The following is an 18,336-nucleotide window of genomic DNA, read 5'->3' as shown; positions in this document are numbered from 1 at the left end:
TCCCCATGTCCTTATCCTTGTCCATGCCTCTCTTCGAAATTCATCTCTCCTTTGTTTGTGTTTTCCAGTTTTTTTTCTACAACGGTCATTTGTTCAAGTTCAGTTTTTAGCTGAATATTTTGGAAACGCACCCTAAAATGTACTGGTTACATGATTGACTAAGGGGGTGAGGGATGGGAGTAGAGGAAAGGGATCTGGCCACACTTGGTCACTGCTGAATCCGAGTGGGGGCACACAGGGGTGTGCTTTGGGGGTGTATTTGAAACTTTCTGTAACAAAATGGCAAAAAACAATTTTACACTCTATAGACCTGACAAGGAAAGATCAGTCATATTAAGTGAGAAAAACAGTGACAAGACACGTCCCCTACCCTGGTCAACTGAGAAAAGACTGAAAGTTTTTGGAACCAAAAGCAAATAGTGATTTTTTTGTTTGGTTGGTTGGTTAAAGATTTTATTTATGTATTTGACAGAGATCAAAAGTAGGCAGAGAGGCAGGCAGGGGTAGGGAAAGCAGGCTCCCTGCTGAGCAGAGAGCCTGATGTGGGGCTGATCCCAGGACCCTTACTTAGATCATGACCTGAGCTGAAGGCAGAGGCTTAACCCCTTGAGCCACCCAGGTGCCCCACAAATAGTGATCTTCTCAAAGAGGGCAGGATGACAAGTTCTTGTTGTTCCAATTTTGTAGAATTAGCATCACATTCTGGGTTAAAAATTAAAACAAAAACAAAAAAACCCCACCCAGCTGTACAAGGGCTGTGAAACACAAATGTATCTCAGAAATTTGAGTTGGAGGGTAAAATCAGGAAAAGTGAAGAAAATCTTTCTCTTTGAGGAGGCTAAAAACTCCAGGGAGGAACGGGAGGAAACCATCTCCATGCAGCATGCGTATCCCCCTCTGAAAGCTGAACCAGAGAAGCACCCTGGGGAAATCCCTCCGGAATCTGCTCCGGAAGCAACTGGAAGGCTTGTGATAGGGAGAAGCTGCCAAACCCCAAGGAGACAGATGACTCTTCTGGCAAGCAGAGGGAAGTCAGCAAATGCTTCGCTCTCAGCGGGGACACTTGATACCAAGTTAAAATTTGGAGCAAATAAACAAACCCAAAAGGCCCCCAGCAGGTTGAGAATAAAAGTACCTGTAACCTGTATAACAAAGCATTCATAGCTTTAATATACAAAGAGTTATTAGAGATCAATAAGAAAAAGATAAAATCTCCTGAAATGAAAAGTAGGAAAAAGTCATGAACAGGCAATTCACTTAAACACACACACACACACACACACACACACACACACACACACACAAAACAAAAGCACAAACATAAAAATGGCCAATAAACATATTTTTAGGTTCAGTGCCACCATGAATGAAATTCAAACTAAACAATGAAATGCATGCGTGTGTCTCAAATTGACCTTTTTCTTTTATGAAACTGTCTAGTGTTTGGAAAGGATATGGAGAATATGCAAAAATGCTGTTGATGGGAGTGTAAGAAAGAGGCCAGCTTTTCTGGAGAGGAATGAAGTGGAGGTATGAGGGTTATAAAAGCCTTGAAATGGTGCATAGGCTTGACTCCAAAATTGTGCTAGTAGACGTTTACCCAATGGGAACAAGGACCGAGGTGGCCAAAGATTCAACTGCAGAATGTTCTGGGAGGAGGCAGTGGGCAGAGTGGCTGGACCTCGGTGCCAGAGCCTGGCTGCCCAGGGCGAGTTCCTCTCTGAGCCTCAGCTTCCTCATCTGTAAAATAGAAAGTATCATCAGGAGGCAAAAACATATCAAATGCCTGACACAAAGTAAATGCTCTGGACATGGAAGCCCTAGTAAAAGAAACTGAGCAGAAAATGACAAGCACCCAGGAGATTCGTGGGCCAATGAGAGGAACAAAGTTTCACAGAAAAGAAGCTAAAATAGTTCTTAAACACACAAAAAGATGCTTAATCTCATCTCCAACAAGACATGCTTGTAAAAATGATGCCAAGACACCATTATTCACTCAGAAGATCTGAGAAATCCTGAGTCAGCTGGTAGCCTGTGCTGCTGGGGAAATGGGCCACCTGCACATGGGTGAGGGGCACCAGGTGGGACCAGCTGGGTGGAGAGTGCTCTGGAAACTGCTGTTAAAATGCCAAACACAAAGGCTCAAAACTGAGATTTCACACTGGGAGATTTACCCACAGAGACCTGCACATTCCTGGAAAGTATGTACAAGGTCATTCCCTGTAGCACTAACAGTTAGTTGGGAGACTAGAAGTAAAATGGCCATCACTGGGTACATTCTGGTCAAATGGATTAAGGGGCCTGTTTGCAATCCTTCATTCTCGCTCATGAATCCCCAAATATTCTGACCCCAGAAGTCTTTCTAAAACAGTTTAATCTCCATTTATCCCCACACTTGTGTATACTCCTCAGTTTGTCTACAGTGATCTACTATGATCACTATAACTAGGCCAGATCAGCAATGTATGAGAGTATCAGTTAGCTAGTGCTGCGTAACAAATGACCCCAAAGTTAGCCGCTAAAAACAACACACATTATCTCAGAATTTCTGTGGGTGAATAGTATGGGGGCGCTCAGCTGGGTGGGTTCAACAGCAACACTCAAGGGGACTGAGCTGTGAGCTGTTCCAGAATCCCGCACCCGCCCTGGGTTCTGAACTACCAGGTTACAGCTGTCCTGCCCACTGGTCTGCTTCTAGGTGGACCAGCTGTTTTCTGCCCCATATCAGGGAAGTCCCCATGATGGATTTCCATCTCACGACTGGAACTGAGGATCCCTGCCCTGCCAGCAGCATCAGCCACAGCCCTACATGCATTTACTGCTCCAACAAAGAGTTTGTTGTAGGATCCTGCAGCAGGAGGCCAGGCTGCCCTGGCCCTGAGCCTGGCTCCCTGTACCCATCTCCTAGTACAGCCCTTGCTTGCAGTGGCCCCAAGGCTCCCATCACCACAGTCTCCCCTTGCAGTGTTGAGAACTCCATGAGCTTGACCAACCGGCTGGGTCAGGAGATAAGGTATATGTTGTTCCACCCAGGAATCCACACTAACAACCATCCTTCCCACCCCATGCCAAGCCCCCCTACTCCCCAACAATTCACTGGCATGACCCAAGAGCTTGTGATGTCCTCACCTACTCCTGTCTGGTCCCATGGGGCCTCCGAGCAGCCATCCGGAGTGCAGGACATGTCACTGGCACCAAGGGCCTTTTTCAATTCTAAAGCAAGAGATAAACCCTTGCACCCACCTGGGGATTCCATGCATTCCCTCAGAGAGGTCACAAGAGGGCAAAGGATGGGAGGAAACATCTCAACCAGGAATCCAAAACAAGTGGTTCAAATAAGCCTCTCTCCGTACCTGTGCTCACAGCAGACAAGGCTAGCTGATCCCCACCCTTCACTGAGCCCCCTACCAGTCCCACCTGCCAACACAGCATCCCAAGCAGACATTACAAGTCAATTAAGGGTAGAATACCGCTACCTGTAAAATCTCTAGGACAGAAACTCTCTGAGGTTACCTGTTTCTGGATTTCCACCCCCCTCTCATTAGAGAATAGCTTTTCCTCCATTGAAAATGCCCCTTTCCAAAAAGAAAAGAAAGAAAGAAAGAAAAAAAGAAAAGCCCCTTTTCTAAGGGAACTTAGGGTTTTTTTTTGTTTGGATGCCCAAGGACCAAAGACATCCTCCCCTTAACCTCCTGGTTCCCAGAACCCTACTGTCTTTGGCTTTCTCCCAAGAAAGGGGAGAGCTACCTGAATCCGTCCTTTGCCTCCAGGACTGTGCCCTCAGCCTCCTCCTTGGTTTCCGGTCTGGTCACTGTTGCCCTCTGCTCACACACCCTCCATGGCTCCCCATTGCCTGCTCAATAAAGCCTAACCTCCTGTGCCTGTTATTTCAAGCCCTGCACACTTGCCCCAGCAGCCTCCTCTCCTGTTCTCCTTCATGCCCGCTGCCTCAGCCACGTGGATGCCAAGCCATTCCCTCAGCCTCACATGGCTCATCCCAGCGCACGTTTCTGCAGTCTCAGGCACTGGCTCATGAGCAAACTGACGAAGCAAGAAGGAGAAGAGAGGGTTCTGGAGCCGCTACCAAGCCCAGAAGATCCAAGAACTCTGGAGGCTTTAATGTCAGCCCGGAAAGAACAGGGAGTTGCTGAATGAATAAATATAAACGTCTACTCCCAGTTTCTGCATTTTGCCTCCTTCCCCCTATCCTAAGAACTCCTACACACTCCTCAGAGCCTTGTTCCAATGCCCCCTCCTTTAGGGAACTGCCATCACTGCCCCTCGAAGACTCGCTCAGCCCATCCCCATCTGTCCCAGTCCTACCCTCCATCAACGGGCTAGCATTGACAGGAAGTAAGAGGTGATAGGGAATGTGGTACAGGCTGCAACACACAGCCAGGGGTCACCAGGCTTCCTTGAGGCATAAAGGAATGGGGCTTACCTCCATCGATCCTCTGCAGCAGGACCCCCTGGACAATGTCTTTATAGATGCCCTTGACGGTCAGGGCTGGGCTACCCACAGCAAGGACGTCTCCTTCGAACTCAAGCAGCTCCTGGAACAGAGGTGGCTGAGGGGCTAGTCTGGAGGGGAGGGCGGCAACTTTGACCCTGTTTGGGGGGGGGGGGACCTTGGGATTAAATTTCCTCATCTCTAAAACGGACTCCTTGATCCATATGCCCTCGGGTTGTTGTGGGGAGCAATGAAACAGCACATCACATCTTACTGAGCATAATGCAGGCATCTCCACTAGCCCTCCCACCCATCTTCCCTGGCAAGAGGATCTTGTCAGCCACTGAGGCAGACCCCTCCCTGATGCCCCTGTGTGACCAGGCCCCTGTGACCTTCTCTCTCATCCCCTTCCCATGCCCTCACTCATCAAACTCCAGCCATGAGCGCCTCCTCACTATTCCTCCCACACACCAGACACTGGCTGACCTCAGGGTCTTTGCACCTGCTGTGCCTTCTGCCTGGACCATGCTTCCCCAGGACATGGCTCATGCCCTCAGTTCACTGCTTTTCGAGTGTCATTCTCAGCGAGAGCCTCCCTGACCATCCGGCACACCCCCCAACAGACACACATTCCCTCTTTGCCTCCCCACTTCCCTAAGGCCCATGTCACCCACTGATATGAGATGCCTGGGTGCATGCCCCCCCCCCCCCCCGCCAGCTCTCAAATGACAGACGCTGAGCACTCTCATGGGAGAAGCAGAGGGCATTGTGGGAGCCCAAAGAGCCATACATCCCAACCACAGGGCTTAGGGAACAAGAGTCTCTTATTGTCACAGTGACTCCGAGGGAGAGAGCACTCTGCCCACTTTACAGAAAGACAGAGACCCTTGGCTGTCCTCTAGGATGTGCGCATGCGTGCCTTCTTACTCACCGCTGTGCAGCTCCCCTCCAGCTGGTGCAACACAAAGGGCAAGAAGATGGAGAGCAGCCACCCACGGGTAAAATTCCTCTGCACTGAGCCACTGTCTGACTGGAACTTCTGCCGGACACACACAGCAGCTGGTCCAGGGGCCATCAGAGTACCCAGGCCATGGGAGTAGCCATGCCCACCCAGTGGACCTCACCTTCAGCACACGCCCCCGGACTTTCTCCAGCTGCTGGGCAGCCTGGGTGCAGTCCAGGGCCGTGGTCAGACACTGGTCTGCCAGTTGTAGGAAGGTGGCCACGGCGTCAGCCATAAGCTGTGGAAAGAGCATCTCGTAAGCCCCCTGGGAACCCAAGCTCTGGCCTCTTGGGTCCTGTGCCTACCCTGCTGACCCTTCTTGGCATCCAGACTAACCTGATCGGCTACTTTCCCCAGACTTCCTTTTTGTCTCAAGAAACAGCCTCTCCCTCCACTCAGGACCTGGGAGTCATGCAAACAGTGGGAACCTCTGTGTAATCTAGCAGAAAATGCCCTTCCCTCTGGGGGATGGTGCCAGGGTGCTCAGTCTGGGGAGCAGAGGGCTGGTCGGAGTTCCACCTCTTTAGCTGAGTGCTCTTGTGCAGTGTACAAAATGAACAACTGTACCAGGCAGCACTTGGTCTTCTCAATCCTTGTCTCCTTCACCCACCAAGTCAATTAGCAGGTCCCATTCCCTTGGCCTACAAATGCACCCCACTTCTCTCCATTAACGGCACCCATTCTGGTTCAGGCCTCCTTCTTGCCTCCTCTAATCCTGCCCCCAACAGCCCCTCTTCCCCACAGCAGGTAGGGCTTCCTAAATCTTGAATCTGGTCATGACCCTCCCCTGCTCACACACCTGCTGGGGCTCCCCACTGCCCTCAGGACAGAGCCAGACCCCTTAGCCCCATATTCAAGTCCCTGACCCATCTGCCCACCCACCTTGCTGGCATATCTCCTACCTTTCTGCCCTCACTTGAAACGTACAACCCAATGTCTCCAAATGGCTTCATTTTCCCCAAATGCGGATAGACTCCCTCACCTCCCAGTGCTGATCCACACTATTCCCTCTACCCAGGACACAGCCCATCCCCATTTTCCCCCCTGCTGCCTCAGTTCAGAAGTCCTCTCCTCCTGAAGGCCCTCCTAACACTGGAGATGAATTGCACACCTCCCCAGGGCTCCCACAGCACCCCATGTGTTCCCACCACAACTCTGCCCACCACATGGGAGCCCAGGGAGGGAGGCCAGGTCTGTTGGTCATCATGATCTCCCCAGCACATTCTTGGCAGCCGTTCAGTGCCCCCACCTCCTTCAGCCTCCCACTCCCCCCCTCACCTGCTGGGCAAGATCCTGGGCCCCAAACATCAGGCTCCGCGTTCCAAAGAAGCCAAATGGCACCACCAGCTGCCTCAGGCGCCCCTGGCTTCTCTCAGCCTCACGGTAGCAGGTCTGCATCAGCTCTGGGTCCCATGGCATCTCCCCAAATGAGTAAACCTGGGCTCCACAGGCAAGTGAGAAAAATACCATCAGTCAATGGAAAAGAAAGGCCAAGGATCTCACAGCCAATTCGTAGTAGGAGAAACGCGAATGAAAACACATCCCACCTCAGCCACCAAAAAAATGCATAATAAAAGTAACAGGTATGGTGTGATGGACATAAAATGGTAAAACCTGAAAAAATGGATAACATGCAGTGCTGGCATGACTGAGAGGAAATAGGCACAGCCCTTGTCACACCTATACCCACCACCTGATGCCCTCTCTGTGCTGGGGAGCTCTGCAGCTGCAGAAATGGAGTAATCCAATATGGTCTTTGCCCTCAAGGAGCTCACAGAGAAGTTGGGGGAGATAAACTATAGACTAACAACTACAGGGGTGTGTAAACCCATCTGTGAGGAGGGCCGCACAAATAGCTGCGGATGCAGAGAAGAGAAGGACAAGTTCCTGGAGGGGATGATTATGAAATGGAAGCTTAATGAGTTCAAGTTTTCCTGGCACTTAGTCGGTCTTCATTTAATATCAGAAAAACTGAGGTGACCTGCATGGAGCAGAATTCACTGGCTTAGGGGATGGGGTGGCCTCTGACAACAAAGGAATGGGAAAAGGAGGAATCTGAAGGTAGGTGGCTCCAGACTTATGTTAGTAAAATGCTGCTCTTGTCATTTTACTCCTCTCTCCAACCATGGTTTAAACTGTGGCCCCAATGACCATAGCATAGTGGTCTACAATAAGTAAAAAGCAGCCTACAACAAAGTTAAGAAAAGGTTTTCAAAAGAGGTTTTCAAACAGAAAGAGGAAAGAGTTCACGCAACTCTTCTGTAAAGCCAATATACTGTCCATTGGATGAAAACACACACACACACACACACACACACACACACACACACACACACACACACACACAAGCTCACCTCCTTGCGCAGCTGCGTGCCAGAGGAGCTCCCACGCAGATGGCGAGACAGGCGGTCCATGCCCTGAGCTAGGAGGTTCTGCACTGCTGAAAGAACGGCTTCCATGGTGCTCAGCAGCTTCTGCGTGACCAGGGACAGCTGTGTGTCCACCTTTCCGTGCAGGCACGCCTCCAGGGGGCGCTGGACCTCGACTGGGAGTGGAGGACACTAGCCTGGGTCTCCTCCACAAGGTGCTCGGCAAAGGGCGTGGAGGCGGCCCGGGCTCAGCACGAGGAGGGGGACAAGAGCTCAGACTCTGAGCACCCTCTTCTACCATTTTATACAGGAGAAAACTGAGGTTTGGAGTATGGCAGCAGTCAGCGCAAAGTTCCACGGCTCAGAGGCAAAGCCCGGATTCCAAGCCGGTTCTCTTGGTTACTGAGCGGAGTGGGAACCTCCGCCATCTGACCGGGATATCCCGAGTCAGGTTGGCCACTGCCTGTGCCTCCACCAGTCTCCCGACTGGGTGTGCCTCGCTCCATCCCTAACCCAACGCCTTTCCACGACCGGACCTCCCTCTTGACCCCACCCTTATCTCGCATCTCGGAGCCTCGGCCACGCCCAGACTCCCACCAACACCTAGTCCCTTGTGCTCACCTTTTCTCCCATCCCTCCTCCCACCCCGCCCTGCCCTGCTGGGTCTGGGGTCCGAATTCTCGGCCCCACCCCTTACACCCACCCTTACACCTACCAGGTTCCTCTTACACCTCTCAGGCTCCCGGCCCCGCCCCTCCCTGCAAGTCCCTACCCCCAGGTCTCACCCCGCAGCCTCCCAGCCAAGCGCTCCCGCTGCCGCAATATCTGGTCCACGTCGGGCCGGATGGTTTTCTCCAGGACCGCGAGCAGCTCGTCCTTTTCCGGCTGGAAGGCGCGGAGCCCGGCGGAGGCCTCGGCAAGGACGGCGGCGTGCACTGCGTCTACGAGCTACCCGGCCCGGCCGAGGGGACCCCACATGGGCCAGAGGCGCAGGAGGGAGAGGTGATGGGGCGGGGGTGCGAGAACAGAGAGACCAAGACAGAGACGCAGAGAGACGCGGAAAGAGTTTAGGGGACAGACGAGAGGAGGGGGAAGATGGGCCCCCGGGTAGGGCCCCCATCCGCCTCCGCGCCCCCCCGCGTGTCCCGGCCCCACCTGCGCGACCCCGCGCCTACCTCCGTCCAGGCACAGGCAAGGTTGCGCCTGGCCCCCCGCAGGCCGGGCAGGGTCTGAGCTCGCAGCGCCGGCAGCAGCTCTCTCATCAGCACCCCGGTCAGCACCTGCGGGAGAGGGGACCGTGAGCACCACGGCGGGCCTAGGGGGTCCCGGGGACGGCCTTGCTCGGCACTGACCTCAGCGTCCGAGCCCAGGGTGACGTCGTCGTCGCCAAAATGGCCTTGGTGCTGCCGATAGAGTCTTACGGCGTCCAGGAAGGCACGGGCGGCAGGGGCCTGACTTCGCTGCAGGACTGAGGGGGCAGCGCCTCAGGGCCCGCCCACTCCTCCTCTGCTCTCGCCTCCGCCTGGCTCCCCATCGCCCGGGAAGGAAGCCCTCCACCTCCTCACCGGGTCCCAGAACGCCCAAGCCTCATCGCCTCCAGACCTTTGCTTGAGCAGTGCCATTTGCAGGGAACACGGTGCCCCAGGACCATCACCAGCCCAGGCTGCACAGCCATCCCCCCCTACCCCTCCACAAAGGTACATTTGTGCACTCAACGACCTGCTCAACATATGTGTTGGTCCTGTTCCCTTCTTCAGCCGGCTGGCCCCTTATCCTTGTCAGACCCCAGCCTTGACATTCCTTCCTCCCCTCCTCCGTGTAGCCCTCCCTGATCTCCCAGGCTGAGCTGCTGCAGGGCTGTGTTCCCATCGCAGCCCTGGTTGCTTGTAACTGCCTGTTGTCGCTTCTGTCTCCCCCCACAATCCATTTCATAAGGAAACTAGAAGCTTCGAGGTGACTCCACAGCCAGCAGGAGCAGAGCTCCTGACCCACTGCTGCCTGGCCTTTCCCAGGACCCACCTGTGCCACGAAGCCGGATGCCACCCTGGAGGGCTAGCCTCCAGGCTCGCTGTGCTTCTCCGGTGGCTGCAGAGAAACACAGATGCCGGCGGAAGGGGTGCTGGAGGAACAGGGGGAAGTTCACTGGCATTTCCAGGAGGGGGTCAGACTCTTCCTGTGTATGCTCTCCTGCAAGTGGGCAGAGGGGATTGTCTTCATTCATGTACTCACTCTACAATCATTCATTCACTAGAAGAAAACACCCATGACGGGCTTAGAAGAGCCACACGGTTGCGCAGTTCCTCGGTAAGGATGAGCCATGCCATCATTATTGCACTCTCCTTATTCTTGCTCAGTCCCAGGGGGAGGTAGGCCCACGATGGACATCAGCAGTCCATCCCAACATTGTTTCCCAGCCTCAGTATCCTCCTTAACCCAGAGGCCTGGGCAACCACCGCTAATCGAGCTGAGCTGGCATGTGATTTGAGCCCGGCTTGCCCCCGGGGTCTCAACCAGGTCCAGATTCAAACTCAGCCAAATCATTTGCTCGCTCTATGTGTAGGGCGCAGTTTCTCTGTCTGAAACTCGGGTCTCTTGCCTGTAAAATGGGCTTCAAAGTGATACCAATGAGATATTGAGAGGACTGTTGGAAGGACTGTTGGGGGCACTGTTGTGGGGGCAAAATGAGTGAATTTTTTTTTGGTTACTTAATTTGGAGTGTCCTAAATCTTCAGTGTTTGGTTCTGATTTCCAGGGTGATACATGGGACCACAGTAAGATGGAATAATCCAGAAGGTATAAATCCCTGGTCACCCCAGCCCTTCAACCTTAGCCCACCCACCAGTGCCCATCTCCCCACATGCTCACTGACACCAGGTTTTACTGTTTTACCTTTGCTATTTGGATTCTTGTCCAATGTTCTAAGTCTCCTTCTCCCTCTGATGAGAGTGGTTATTTTGCTTGCTAGAGCTGGGGTGTTCAGCCAAAGACAATGCTGCCCCAAGGGGACACCTGATAGTGTCTGGAGATATCTTTGTCATACCTCTCATGGGGGGGGGGTGGAATGCTACTGGCATCAAGTGGGTGGAGTCCAGGGATGCTGTTCAACATGGTGCAATGCACAGGGTGCCCTTCCCCCCGCCCCCGCAAAGAATGATTTGGCCCCAACTGTCAACAATTCTAAGTTAAAGAAATCTGTTCTTGAGGACCCAGGAAACTTACCTGAGGATACTGGGCAGAGAGTGTCCAACAGGTGGACATATTCACGCTGGGAAGTCAGGGCGGTATACCCTGTCAAGGTCGTGGAACCCAGAGGATGGCCCCCATTTTCATATTCCTATGAAAGGCATCCAGAGAACCAGCTTGGGACAGGTCTAAACTGTGCCTTCCATATCCCAACTGTGGGATCAGGAGAAGGCTTAGGGTTCACTAGGGAAGTCCTCCACACCCCCTCCCTCCCTCCCCGTAATCAAGCACCAGCACCCACTGTGTGCTAGGCTAGTCCCAAATATTGTATGAGGATTATCTCATTGACTCCTCACAGCCCCGTGTGGCCTAGACCACCATCATCCCATTTCACAGAGATGGAAACTGAGTCCCAGGGGCACAAGTGACTTGAATTCCCCAGCAGATGTGATGCATAAAGGACTCTCACAGTTTCAACCTCAGCTCTGCTGATGACCATGAGTAAATCCCTATTCCTGGCCTGGACCTCAGTTTACCTCCCCGGCTCAGCAAGAGATGGCCACCCCTCCCAGGCCAATCTCACAGGGACCCTCAATTCATAGCAGGTGACTGAAGAAAGGAAAGAGGACCACATTGGGAGCTGCTGAGGGGAGTGGGATAGTGAGGCTAGAATGGAAGGGACAAGAGCCACTTGCTTACCTCCCTGTGGCTGAACCACTCCAGGCGGCCGTCCCCACGCAGGACACAGAAGATCGGCTGCCACCGAGGCGGATGGCCCTCAAGCTGGGTCAGAGGCCCTCGGTGCTCACGGACTTGGGGAAGCTTCTGCAGAAGGAGGGACCAGTGGATGTCGGGGGCCCAGATCAGTGTCCCCACATCCAGATCACCTAGAAAACACCCTCCACCCATCCCAGGTACCACCAAGTACAGGACTTGGGCACTGATGTGATTGCACTGCTCTTCTTTCTCACGTGCAAAGACCATGCACTTGTTTGGGACACTTCCAGATACAAACTGACTTCATTCCCTCCCACAGCCCTGGGAGGCAGATGCTTTGTCATCCCCTCATCACTCGGAAGCAGCCCACACCCCACTTGAGCCTCGGATGAGACCCCAGCCCCTGGCCAACATCTTTTTTTTTTTTTAATTTTATTTATTTATTTATTTATTTATTTGACGGCGGGGGGGAGAGATCACAAGTAGGCAGAGAGGCAGGCAGGGGTGGGGGAAGCAGGCTCCCCGCTGAGCAGAGAGCCCTACGCGGGCCTTGATCCTAGGACCCTGAGATCATGACCTGAGCTGAAGGCAGAGGCTTGACCCACTGAGCCACCCAGGCGCCCCCCACCGGCCAACATCTTGATTGTGAGAGACCTTAAAAGAAAGAATTCAGGAGGCTGTATCTAGATTCCTGACCCACAGCAACTGTAAGATAATACACGTGGGTTGTTTCCAGCCGCTCACAGTGTGACATGTTGTTACGTGGCATTAGCTAACTAATACAAGAGGGATTGCTGGGTCACGGAACAGGTGTAGTTTGCCTTCATGTGAAACAGCAAGTCCTCTGTCCACAGACCCCTCCCTTGGGCAGGGTGGGACATCACTTTGTTTTATCTTTGTTGCTCTTCTCACTACCTGGCCACCTGAATTGTGTGCGTTTTGTTTCATCACTGGGTCCCAGAGCAACGCCCAGTGCACAGATGGTGCTCAATAAATATTCAATGAATAAATTAACTGTATTTGTGGTATTTTCATTCTTTGATGGGGTGGTAGAAACTCAGGTGTTTGTTGAATGGTTCTCCAAACTTTCTCTGAGGTCTGAGATTTTTTCATAATAATATCATTAAAACATTTTATAGAGGGGTGCCTGGTTGGCTCAGCCTGTTAGGCGTCTGCCTTTGGCTCAGATCATGATCCCAGGGTCCTGGGATCGAGCCCGCATCAGGCTCTCTGCTCAGCAGGGAGCCTGCTTCTTCCCACTTGTTCTCTCTCTCTCTCTCTCCCTCCCCCTCTCTCGCCATCTCCACCTCTCTCTCTCAAATAAACAAAGAAAAAATTTAAAAACTTTAAGAAAAATAAAATCCTTAAAAAATTGTTATAGAAATGATGTATAAAATAAGTATATTATACAATGTTCAAACTGAAGCAAGGGGAAATCCCCCTACACTGTTTGAACCCCAGTGTCAATGGTTCCCTAGGCCCAGTGGCCAGAACCTACAGGTGGCAAGAGGTACAGGTAGGGATGACATCCTGTGATGCCCCAAGCAGGACAGGGAGAGCCCCAGGTGAAAGAAGACTCTGTGTCCACAGGGCTGGGGAGCCTCCAGCCGAGGGCGGGTGCGACTGGGTAAAAGGCATCTGAGAAAGATGGGAAAACTCGGAGCCCTTGATTAGGGCAGGGACCCAATAACTAGCATGGACTCCAGGTTCAAATCACGCCTTGCCCCTTCTTGACAGGGCGACCTCAGGTAGGTCACCTCACCTCTCTGTGCCTCATCCTCAGTTTCTTCTCTGGTCAAAGACATTTCACAGGCTGGCAAGGACTGGGGGAGAGGTACAGGGCATGTGGAGCCATTCGTTGGCTCAGGAGACATCTGGAGCTGGACTGGGCAGCTCCACAGTCTTTTTTTTTAGATTTATTTTATTTGACAGAGAGATCAACACAAGTAGGCAGAGAGGCAGGCAGAGAGAGAGGCGGAAGCAGGCTCCCTGCTGAGCAGAGAGCCCAATGCAGAGCTCGATCCCAGGACCCTGAGATCATGACCTGAGCCGAAGGCAGAGGCTCAACCCACTGAGCCACCCAGGCACCCCTCCACAGTCTTAAGTTCCATCAGCAAACTCTTCTTGACCTCCTCCTATGCGCAGTCATCACGTGGGCACAAGGGATATGGCCCCCACCCTCACAGGGCAGACCCAAGGCTTCCCTGGAAAAGCAGCGGGATGGGGATCCCAGAGGAAGCACCCAACCCAGGAAGGGGCTGGGTGGTGATCAAGGAAGGCTTCTTGGAAGAAGCATGGCTGGAGCATGAGGAACACCAGGAAGAGTGCCCTGGGCAGAGGGTACCACGTGTACAAAGGCTTGAGGGTCCAACGGGAGGGCTTCACGCCCCATAGACAAGGCAAGCCTTTTCCACCTTGAGAGCTTTTGCATGGACTGTGCTACCTGCCTTGAATTCCCTTCCCACTCTGGCTTCCAGATCTGGTTCCTTCTCATCCTTTACATCTCAGCTCAGAGAAGCCCTCCCTGCACCCCAACTCCCCGCCCTTCAACACTGCCTTTCATCTTGTCTTCAGAGCACCTATCAGAAGTCCTCCGGTACCATGACATGCTAACTTGTTTGCTCACTTCTCCCCGGCTCGGACTGTGAGCCTGGGGGTGGAGGGGGCAGTGCAAAGCAGGATCCTTCCTCCACCAATGCTGTGTGCCACCCCCCATATATCTAGCCCAGGGCATGGTCTGCTGTAGGTGCCCAGTGAATATTTGTTCAAAGAATGAGTTTTTAAGTCTCCCTAGGTCTTGGTGTCTCCTATAGGGTAAAGGTGGAAGGAAGGAGGGCCCGCAACTGAACCAAAGCCCCCCCCCAACTCCCATCTCCCTCCCTTAGCAACCCCTCCCTTTGCGGCACCCACTTTACTGCGCATCAGCTGACATCCGGCTGGCTCCCTGGGCCCCAGCTCGTGGGAGATCTGTCGCAGGACAGAGGCTGCCAGCTGCTCCCGGTAACAGGGCAGGAAGTTCCTCAGCAGGGTGTCCACCTGGCCTGCAGCGACAAGAGGGCAGAACAGGCAGAGAGGCCACTGGTGAGCTCCTGCCCTTTGCCCCAAAGCTGCCCAACAAGATGTGCTCCAGATTCCACTCACCATCCATAGACTGCTTGTAGCCACGTGGGGGTCAGGGGCGGGGGAAATGAGCGACTCAGGCTTAATTTATAACTGATGTACAATAAACTTTAATTACATAAAGCATACAATCTGATGAAATTTGACACCTTTACACACTCTAGAAACCATCACCACTATCAAGATAATGAATAGATCCATTCCACCCCAGTTTCCTCTGGCCCTTTCCCTGGGGAAAGTTTCTGAATATTTTAAAAGCCTCACCCCAGCACCAGGGATCTTTCTGTATCTTGATCTAGGAAGTGATCGAACAAGTGTTAAAGTCCTTTAAGCTCTTCCCCTAAGATGTGTGCACTTGGCTGTATGTAAAACAAATCCATATCTGCTGCCTGGAATGTGGACCTAATGGCTGGAGCTTCAGCAGTTATTATGTGCTATGAGATGGCCTTAGGCACAGAAGCCATGAGTGGTAGAACCATGATGTGGAAGGAGTTCAGGAGTCTGACTTATATGAGGCTGCCTGCCACTGTACTTTTCTATAGGTGAGAGAAGTAAATCTTTATCTTGTTTAAGCCACTATAGGAAAAAAAAAACAAAAAAAACCAACATAGCAAAGAGTAACTTACTGAATTCTTACAATGGTTCCATGAGATAGACATTGTTGCTATCCCTGCTTTACAAATAAGAGAATGAGACCTAGAGAGATGAAGTCATTCACCCAAGGTCACACAGTGAGTGAGGGCAGGGCTATGGTGTGAACTTACATGGTCTGAGTCCTTGCAAGACACACCACATGCCTGTGCACATGCTGTTCCCCCTACCTGGGATGCTCTTCCCACATATCCTACCAATGAACTCCATCACAACCCTCCAGGCCTGGCTTGACCCTCAGCTCCTCAGTGGGCAGTTACCTACCCCTTCTTGCCCCCCAACTTGGAGAACCTATGGGTTTTCCCACAATGCTTATCAGTCAACTGCCATTCTTGTAATTGTAACTTGATCTTCTTTCCTGGTCTAGGTCATGAACCCAGGAGGGGGGAAACCATTCTTAACCCCACTGTGTCCTCACCACCCAGCACACTGTAGGTGCTCAAGCATGTAAAGGCACCAGCCACTCTTAGTCTTGAATTGGAATCTGAGCCTGTTTCCCCCTGCTGGTCCCTGTCCACCTAGTAAAACCATCCCAGGAGATCTGGCTGAACCACCTCTCACCTGGTCCCTCATCCTCATCCTGAACCCATGCCCTGAATAGGGTTACCAGATTTACCAAATAAAAATATAGGTCATTGGGGTGTCTGGGTGGCTCAGTGGGTTAAGCCTCTGCCTTCAGCTCAGGTCATGATCTCGGGGTCCTGGGATCGAGCCCCACATCGGGATCCTTGCTCCGCGTGGACCCTGCTTCCCCCAGCCCTGCCTGCCTCTCTGCCTACTTGTGATCTCTGTCAAATAAATAAATAAAATCTTTAAAAAATATATAAGTCATCAATTAAATATGAATTCTGGATAAATTAGGTATCATTCTTTAGCATAAGTATGCTCCCATGCAAAATGTGGGACATACTTATACAAAACAAAAATATTCATCCCATATCTGCAATTTACATTAGTAGGGGCATCTTACTGTGTGTCTGACAACCTTAGCCCTGACCCCCGCCCAGCCCACTCCCACCCTACCCCATGCCGGCTCACCCCTCAAGTGCTGTTGCTGCCGCTTGTCCAGGGGGCTCGAGGGCCGCCCACCCATCCTGCTGCCGTTTCTAGGGTCTCCCTCGGGAACAAAGCAGACACTCCCTCCCCTCCCACAAGCCCCAGGTTTCTGGGTTCAGGGGTACCCCGGGAGCAGGGCAGCCAGTGAGGGGCTTGGATGCCGCTGAGACCAGCTCCCTGGGAAGCCAGAGCATGGCCACTGTGTGAAATGTGTCGGGGGTGGGAGGGAATCCCCGCCCTACCCCTGCCCCGCCCCACCCTGCACCTGCGTCCTCCTGGTTCCCCTGGGGCCAAGGCCTTCAGAACTGCTGGTTTCTGCAGGGGCTGCTGGGGCAGCCCCAGGGGTGGGCTGGGGGTACGGAAGCCTAGAATCCTAGCTTTGGAGGAGGGATGTAGGGCCCACACCAGGAAGAACAAACAGCAGTTGTCAGGTGTGTGGGGCAGGGAAGGAGGGTGGGCAGGGACAGGGTGTCTAAATCCTGGTGCCCACTTCCATTGTGCCTCCCCCCAGTGGGTGATGCTGGGTTCTGAGAGGACCCAGCACTGACTCAGCAGTCCCCAGCAACCCCAGACTGGGGAGGCAGAGCTGGATAGACACCCCCAGTTCCTGGGATCTGTGCTGGGGCCAGGGAAGAGGGTGGGCGGCTGTTGGTGTACCATGGACTGGTACAATGCGTCCCTTGCGTTCCTGTCTTGTCAGCCTGTCCTCCATCAATGCACATAGCACTGGACTGGGTCAGGCTAGTTGGACCTCCTACCCCTTCACCTGTTTTTCCAGCACCTGGCAGAGAGCAGCCCTGGCGAAGGGACGGAGGGAAGGAGCAGAATCTGTGCTCCAAGCTGAAAATAGGATCAAATGGGAACCTCACAGGCTTTCAAATGAGGGGAGTGTTGAGTTCCAGTGGCCGGAAGGTGGATGTGATGGCTGGAGCATATGCAGTCCACCTTGGACCACGAGGTGAACCCCACATAGTGACAGTGGCACAATTATGATTTAGGAGCAGGGGGTCCCTGAAGAGTTCATGACATTGCTCCAACCCTGGGTGGCCTCCCTCCAGAGAAAGAGCTAACCCTCCATTTTGCTTAAACCACCAGAAACATCTGACTGTAATCCTCACCCATGCCCCAGGATTCATTTCTCCTTTCAACAAACATCACTCCTTGCCAGCCCGAGTGTCATCCTTGAACTGTGTGCCAGGGATGCAGAAGTGGGCAACACAGACCATGGCTCCAGCCCCCATGAACCGTCAGTTGGCATACCAAGAAGTGTCAGATAACGACAAAGTAAGGATAAAAAATGGAGCTGGAAGAGGTAGAAAGTACTAGAGGTGGAGCAGGATCGGGGAGATGTTGCATGGTGACCTAAAGCGAGTGAGGGCCCACACTGTACACAAAGCTGGGGAAAAGAATACTGGGTAGTGGGCAGAGCACACACAAAGGCCCTGAGGTGGGAATGTGTTTGGCAGGTTCCAGTAGAACACAAGGTGGGAAGGTGAGTGAGGGGCAGGGAGAGCTGCGGCTACAGGGAGAGGAGTGGAGAGGTGACGTGCCCCAAAGGACCCCCATGTGTGGTCCCCATGCCTCTCATCACATCCCTCTGCTTCTTGGCACCCCCCCATCCTGGCTACTGCCTGAAACACTGGGGGCACAGCCACCTGCTGTTGCCCAAGCCCATGGCTGGGCTGCTTTCTCCGCTTTTCTTCATGTTTCCGCCCCGGGCCCTGTCCCACTTCCTCACTCACACATCTGAGTGACCAACCCAGACAAGATGTTGAAGGAAACTTCAC

At 52.9% G+C, this 18,336-nt stretch overlaps 1 protein-coding gene across 3 annotated transcripts; it reads right to left on the bottom strand.

Annotated features, from left to right (window-relative positions):
• Nucleotides 1-837: 837 nt before the first annotated feature.
• LOC111143967 (family with sequence similarity 129 member C) lies at nt 838-16,746 on the bottom strand. 3 transcript variants are annotated; one of them, XM_022498003.1, is made up of 15 exons: nt 16,532-16,746; nt 14,633-14,763; nt 11,705-11,830; nt 11,042-11,156; nt 9,842-10,009; nt 9,175-9,290; nt 8,998-9,102; nt 8,608-8,770; nt 7,808-7,998; nt 6,732-6,890; nt 5,575-5,691; nt 5,382-5,489; nt 4,442-4,553; nt 3,130-3,213; nt 838-1,740 (listed from the first exon to the last, which is right to left on the bottom strand). In XM_022498003.1, exons 1-15 carry the CDS (start codon nt 16,584-16,586, stop codon nt 1,634-1,636), a joined length of 1,857 nt encoding a protein of 618 aa, XP_022353711.1. In that variant the 5' UTR covers nt 16,587-16,746; the 3' UTR covers nt 838-1,633. The 3 variants fall into 3 exon arrangements, with proteins under 3 accessions (XP_022353711.1, XP_022353712.1, XP_022353709.1); XM_022498004.1 differs by lacking the exon at nt 3,130-3,213; XM_022498001.1 differs by lacking the exon at nt 838-1,740 and having other exon boundaries at nt 1,747-3,213.
• Nucleotides 16,747-18,336: the final 1,590 nt, after the last annotated feature.

Source organism: Enhydra lutris, unplaced genomic scaffold (assembly GCF_002288905.1).
Source record: "Enhydra lutris kenyoni isolate GAN:26980312 unplaced genomic scaffold, ASM228890v2 scaffoldscaffold10, whole genome shotgun sequence".
In the NCBI taxonomy this organism is placed as follows: domain Eukaryota; kingdom Metazoa; phylum Chordata; class Mammalia; order Carnivora; family Mustelidae; genus Enhydra; species Enhydra lutris.
This window is presented reverse-complemented; position numbering and strand designations above follow the sequence as displayed.

What these genes read in the sequence shown, in the direction of transcription:
- LOC111143967 (XM_022498001.1), bottom strand. Translation starts at nt 16,586, where the DNA reads ATGGGTGGGCGGCCCTCGAGCCCCCTGGACAAGCGGCAGCAACAGCAC. An exon ending in TCCGGGGGCGTGTGCTGAAG is followed by an intron (nt 5,490 to 5,574) that starts GTGAGGTCCACT and finishes TGTGTCCGGCAG; the next exon opens with AAGTTCCAGTCAGACAGTGG. An exon ending in GCTGCAGAGGATCGATGGAG is followed by an intron (nt 3,214 to 4,441) that starts GTAAGCCCCATT and finishes CTCTTGCTTTAG; the next exon opens with AATTGAAAAAGGCCCTTGGT.